The sequence below is a fragment of the Eimeria mitis genome, genomic scaffold (assembly GCF_000499745.2).
Source record: "Eimeria mitis Houghton genomic scaffold, Emh_scaff3936, whole genome shotgun sequence".
Taxonomy (NCBI): Eukaryota; Apicomplexa; class Conoidasida; order Eucoccidiorida; family Eimeriidae; genus Eimeria; species Eimeria mitis.
The window spans coordinates 1-5,253 of record NW_024015306.1 but is presented as its reverse complement, the minus strand read 5'-3'; the positions used below and the strand labels follow the sequence as shown (position 1 = coordinate 5,253).

Genomic DNA, 5,253 nt, shown 5'->3' with positions numbered 1-5,253 from the left:
GATCGCTTGAAGCCAAGATGCAACGCCTGTTGCTGCTTTCCACAGCAGACAACTCGCTGCTGTTGCTGCAATGGAGTGAGAGGAGTGCCGACTCTATCACTGACTCTGGAAACCTTGTGCTTCTAGATCAGATTCGCTTGCCTTTTCCTGTTCTGCAGTTTCTCCGGCATGAACCAGAGACACCCTTCACCGAAACCATCGAGGCCAGTAGTATTCAAGAGCGTGCCTGCCGCCTCCTACGGGCGTTTCCGTGGGAAGGGGATTTGCTGCTGTCAAAGTCAGGTGCTGACGATGAACAAAGTAAAGGGATTGATTTCAGCGACAGCACAAGTGCCTCTAGCAACACTTCAAACCCGGGGAGTAGCCCAGGAAAAGGGCACTGTTTCCAACGGCCTGCACAAGTTAAAGCCAAGGGCAGGAGCGTCGGATCACTTATTCGAGACTTTCCTTCTTATGGCATTGCTATTGTTTCGACAAACGGTAGCGGGGTCATGCATACTCTGGAAGATCACGCTCTGCAACGCCAGCAACGAAATACATGTTTATATGGGAACGAGTTGTTGGCGGTCGCCAGTTCACCTGCCCTTTCTGGTCTCGTGGTTTCCTTGGTAAGCAGCAACTTACTCAGGGACAGTGTATGCAGAGTGCGAGCAGTTTATGTGTGAGCGTAGCTACAGTGAGCTGCATTTTGCTTTTGCTTGCCTGCTTCAGAGACGCTCTCGCGATGGACATCTCAGGCTATGTCTCGAAGACAGCGACGGCAATACACATTTCGTTGGCCAGCTCGATTTGCAGGTTCCTTTGGAAAGCGAATCCAGCTTCCCGAGCAGCCGGGTTCCTGTTGGGACTTCGTGATGTGGAAAATCTCCACAAGCTAACCTGTTTTCCAAGTATCTAAAGCGCCCCTGACATGCCTTTGGATGTATAGAATCTAAGCAACCCTTAGGTATTTTACTTCCGCTTACGGTCTCTTCCAGAAACTTGTTACCGATTCATCTTGCTAGCAGCAAGATAGGTTTTCTTTTTAACTGATTGCCCTACCCTGTTAACAGTTGTAAACGCTGCAAAGCTAGTCTGAACAGAGGGAAAATGTATCAGAGGTGGCAAGAACGCCAGGCAAAATAGCCGGGGAGGGGTAACTGTTTTCTTAGGCTCACCCTCCGAAAACCATGCCTAGTGCTGAGACTTCCAGTGCTAGATTCACGGTGAGGTAGATCTGAAGGCGTTCAAACGCCAGTTAATGCACCCTCGCAGTGCGAGAACCCCATTTTGAACACAATGTACGCATAGCTAATGCAGTGGGACGGAGCATCTCTATATTTCACGAAGAGCAGATGAAACAGTGGCGGCAAGTTTTAGCGTAACTGGCACAAGGCAAGGACGTTTGTCGAGCGTTTGTGGTCTAGTGGTAGAATACCTCGTTGCCATCGAGGTGACCCGGGTTCGATTCCCGGCAGACGNGTTTGTGGTCTAGTGGTAGAATACCTCGTTGCCATCGAGGTGACCCGGGTTCGATTCCCGGCAGACGCACGCTTTTGTTTCGCTGTAGCGTTTTGTTTTGAGGAGCACGTAGAAATCCGGGCCGTTCATAACCAGGTATTTTCCAACCGATAAACAGCCAGGGATTGCGGCCTGACAGTCCTGAGGCTAGCAGAAAAAGCTAGTATTTACTACAGTACGGAGTTTCGACGGGCGCCCCCAGTATGTTATGGCGGCATCGAACCCGTTGCAGTTTCCCTTGTCTGCACATTCGGCTCCGAAAATTCATTTTCTGGTTAGTTACTGCAGATCACTACTGAGGAAGAGCCGGGAAGGCGGGTGTCAGTTTGCGAGACTTCCTAGTAGGTTTCTATGATCATGCGTGCTATGCCATCAAGGGGAGAACGCATACTCAGCCACATGAAGCACAAACGCTCCATAAAGCTCGACGGCAATAACCTTTCCCGCTAGGTTTGATGCCTCTGTTCTCAGCAAGTGAATAACCGCCCGGATCAGTGTTGGGCCAGGGAGTGATAAAGATTGCAACGAGCATCAACGAAGTGTCTTCTTTTCTCCTCGTTAACGATAAAAATTCGCACACTGAAATGCTCAATAAATTCCACTTGAAACATCTCAAAACCGCAAACTGCACGGTAACTAGAGCTGCCCTGCTTCACTTCTCGAGCACTGCAGATCTCTGCTAACCCACCTCGTTGACTCAAACTGCATCCTCCATCGCTCCGACCAAGAAACACACAACAAAACAAAACCAGTTGTTAAAGGTAGAGCAGTGAAGTGGCTCTAAGCATGTTTCGCCTGAACGCACTCCAGGCCATTCCGGGTCTCGGCAATGCGTCCCATACTCCCACAGCCCTCTCCACCTCCTATTTGCCTTCTTTCACGTTTTTTCTCAGATATGATGTAGAGAGCGCCGAATTGTCGCCAAAACGATACCCCGAGTTTCACAAGGAAGCAAGAAGCGCCCCCGGGGGGCCCCCCACCATCTAGGGCTTAGCCAACAGATCACCAAGCATCGGTGTCCACCCTGTGCAGCTGCCTGCCAGTTCTCGTGGAGTTGTGAAATATCCTTTATATGCAACTAGTGACGGCCAATATAAGGCGTCTTCGGGGAGGGGGCCCTTGCTGAGGCAGTGGGTGGTGGGGGCCCCCCAGCAGGTGGTTGCGACACGGTGGTTGTGTGTATACTGTCTCTCTCAGCAACGCTGCTGCTGCAGCAGCAACACACCTATGTGGTTTAGGGGGTCGCGATGAGCATTCACTCTCCCGAAACAGACGAACACCCTGAGGAGCGGTGTACAACTGAACTGCCAGAGGTGCAGGATCGCGAACAGTCCGCGGAGCAGCAGCAGAAAAAACAGCAGCTACAGCAGCAACAGCAACAACAGCCACACGATGTGCAGCAAGAAGGGCAGCACACTGAAGGAAAGGAGCAGTCGTTTGTACCTCCCCCTGATGTAGAGGCAGAAGCCACCGCTCTGCAGAGCCGCTGCAACCCCCAGCTAAAGCAGCAAAATCAAGAAAACACTTGCGGCCAGACGCATCAACAAGAGCAGCACTATGATGCGCAGCAGCAGCAGAAGGACGATGGCGAGCGGCAAGGAGTTGTCGAGCAGGAAACCATGTGCTGCGGCGACCAGCAGCAGCAGCCCACAAGCAGCAGCAACAGCAGCAAAAGCACCCACATCGCAAACACCAGTAACGGAGCCTGCTGCATCAGCATATTGACAGAGAGTGGCAGCAGCACGATAACTCCGCGGCGGCGAAGAGGCAAAGCCGCATCGAGATCCACTTCAACGGCAGCAGCAGCTGCAGCGCCAACAGAAACAGCAGCACCGGCTCGCTCACCAGAAGCAAAGAGAAGACGAAAGGGTAAAACAAATGCACAAGAAGCTGCAGTTTCTGCTGCTGCTGCAGAGCGCATCACAGCACCAGAAGCTGCTGCTGCAGACGACGACTTCAGCGTGATAGAAGTATTCGCTTACTCCAACAACCAGCAAGTGCAGCAGAAAAGATATCAACAGCAGCAGCAGCTGCAGCAGCAGAAGAAACAGCAACAGAGTAAATGCAAGAGGATACAACCGGGCTCACAGGACATCCTAGGGTATTTCCCTGCATCGTCTAGGCCCGAGAAAACAGATGCAGCAGCAGAACCAGCAAACAATGCTGCATCTGCTGCTGCATCTGCTGCTGCCCCTGACGGCTCACCTGCTGCCTCTGCTGCTGCAACATCGACACAGGGAAAAACAAGAAAGCCAGCAGCAAAAGCAGCAGCAACGACAGAAACGACAACAACATCGGAGGCGGACGACCGTAAGGGAAGGAGACGCAAGAAAGCCGCAGGCGATACAGCAGCAGATGCTCCAGCTGCTGCTGCTGCAGGGAAGAAGGCTGGGGATTCTCCGCTGCTACTGAAAGGCAGGAAGCAAGCAGGAGCAGCAGCACCGCCGACGCCTTTGCTGCTGCGGAGACCTCGGGTAAGGAAAGCAGCAACAGCAGCACCAGCAGCAACGCCTGGGGGATGTAGTGATATCTCTGCTGCTGACTACTAGGGCTGCTGGTGCTGGTGCTGGCTGGGTATTGACTCCTTTCATGCATATCTTTGTCCTAAGCTTGCTGCTGCTGCTGCTGCTGCTGCTGCTTTCTCTGCTGCAGGATCCTTCAGAGCTAGCGGACTTCTCGCAGCGAGTGCGCCAGCGACTGCTTCTGGTTGAGCAGCAGCTGCAGCGGCTGCAGCAGGAGCAGCAGTGTCTTCTTGCTGCTCTTTGGGACCTCGGGCCGGCAGCAGCAGCTGCTGCAGCCACGACAAGTGATGCGTTCCCAGCGCTGCAGCAACGACCGCGTGTCTCTGACCAGCTGCAGGAGCTGGAGCGGCTGCAAGGGCAGCCGCAACAACAAAATGCAAGAGAAGGTGAAGCGCTGCAGCAGAGTGGTGGAGACCAGCAGCAGCAGCAGCAGCAGCAGCAGCAGCAGCATGCAACACACCAGTCGTCAGAGTCCGATAGTGGCGGCGGGCTGCCGTGTCAGCCACTGTCGCAGCAGCAGCTACAGCAGCAGTGGCAGCAACTACAGTACCACCAGCAGCAGTTGAAGCTCCAGCAGCAGCATGTGCTGCTACAGCAGCAACTGCTTGCTGTGACGCTGCTGACGGATTTAGATAGAACGGCTCCTAAGGAGGCCGTGTCGGCAGCAACAGCAACAGCAACAACGGCGACACCCCCAGCAGCAGCCGGGGAAGCAGCAGCAGCAGCAGCAGCAACAACAACAACGGAAACTTCGCTGGGCTCAGAAACTCCACTCACTGCAGCAGCACTTGTCTCAGCTAAGTCAGCAGCAGTGGCCCTCTCACAGGAAACAACAGCAGGATCCGCAGCAGCCACTGCTGCTGCAGCAGACAGCACAACGTCTGTACCTCTGGCAGCCGGATGCATCTCCCCTGCTGCAGCAGCAGCAGAAACTGCTGCAGCAAGCAATGGAGACTTAGGAAAAAGACTTAGTGCCCCAGGAGCTGCAGGAGAGAACGCAGCAGCAGCAACTGCAGCAGCAACAGCTGCTGCAGATCCAACTGCAACACTCTCAGCAGCACCAGCTGAAGCTGCAGCTGCAGCAGCTGAGAACTCTGCTGCAGCTAGAGTGGAGTCCTCGCCTTCAGCAGCAGCTGCAGCAACAACAGAGGCGAGTCAGCAGCAGCCAGTAGGGGATCCATCGCAGGCTCCTATGGGTCCTCTGGCAGAGCAGTCACAGCCGGAGCAGCAG

General features: G+C 54.1%; 1 protein-coding gene across 1 annotated transcript; it reads left to right on the top strand.

The window, feature by feature from the left end:
• Positions 1 to 2,747: 2,747 nt before the first annotated feature.
• Positions 2,748 to 5,194, top strand: EMH_0070960 (uncharacterized protein; the record flags this gene model as incomplete). Its single annotated transcript, XM_038022661.1, has 3 exons — positions 2,748 to 3,974; positions 4,153 to 4,905; positions 4,982 to 5,194. The coding sequence occupies 3 exons, from the start codon at positions 2,748 to 2,750 to the stop codon at positions 5,192 to 5,194; spliced, it is 2,193 nt and encodes a 730-aa protein (XP_037878515.1).
• Positions 5,195 to 5,253: the final 59 nt, after the last annotated feature.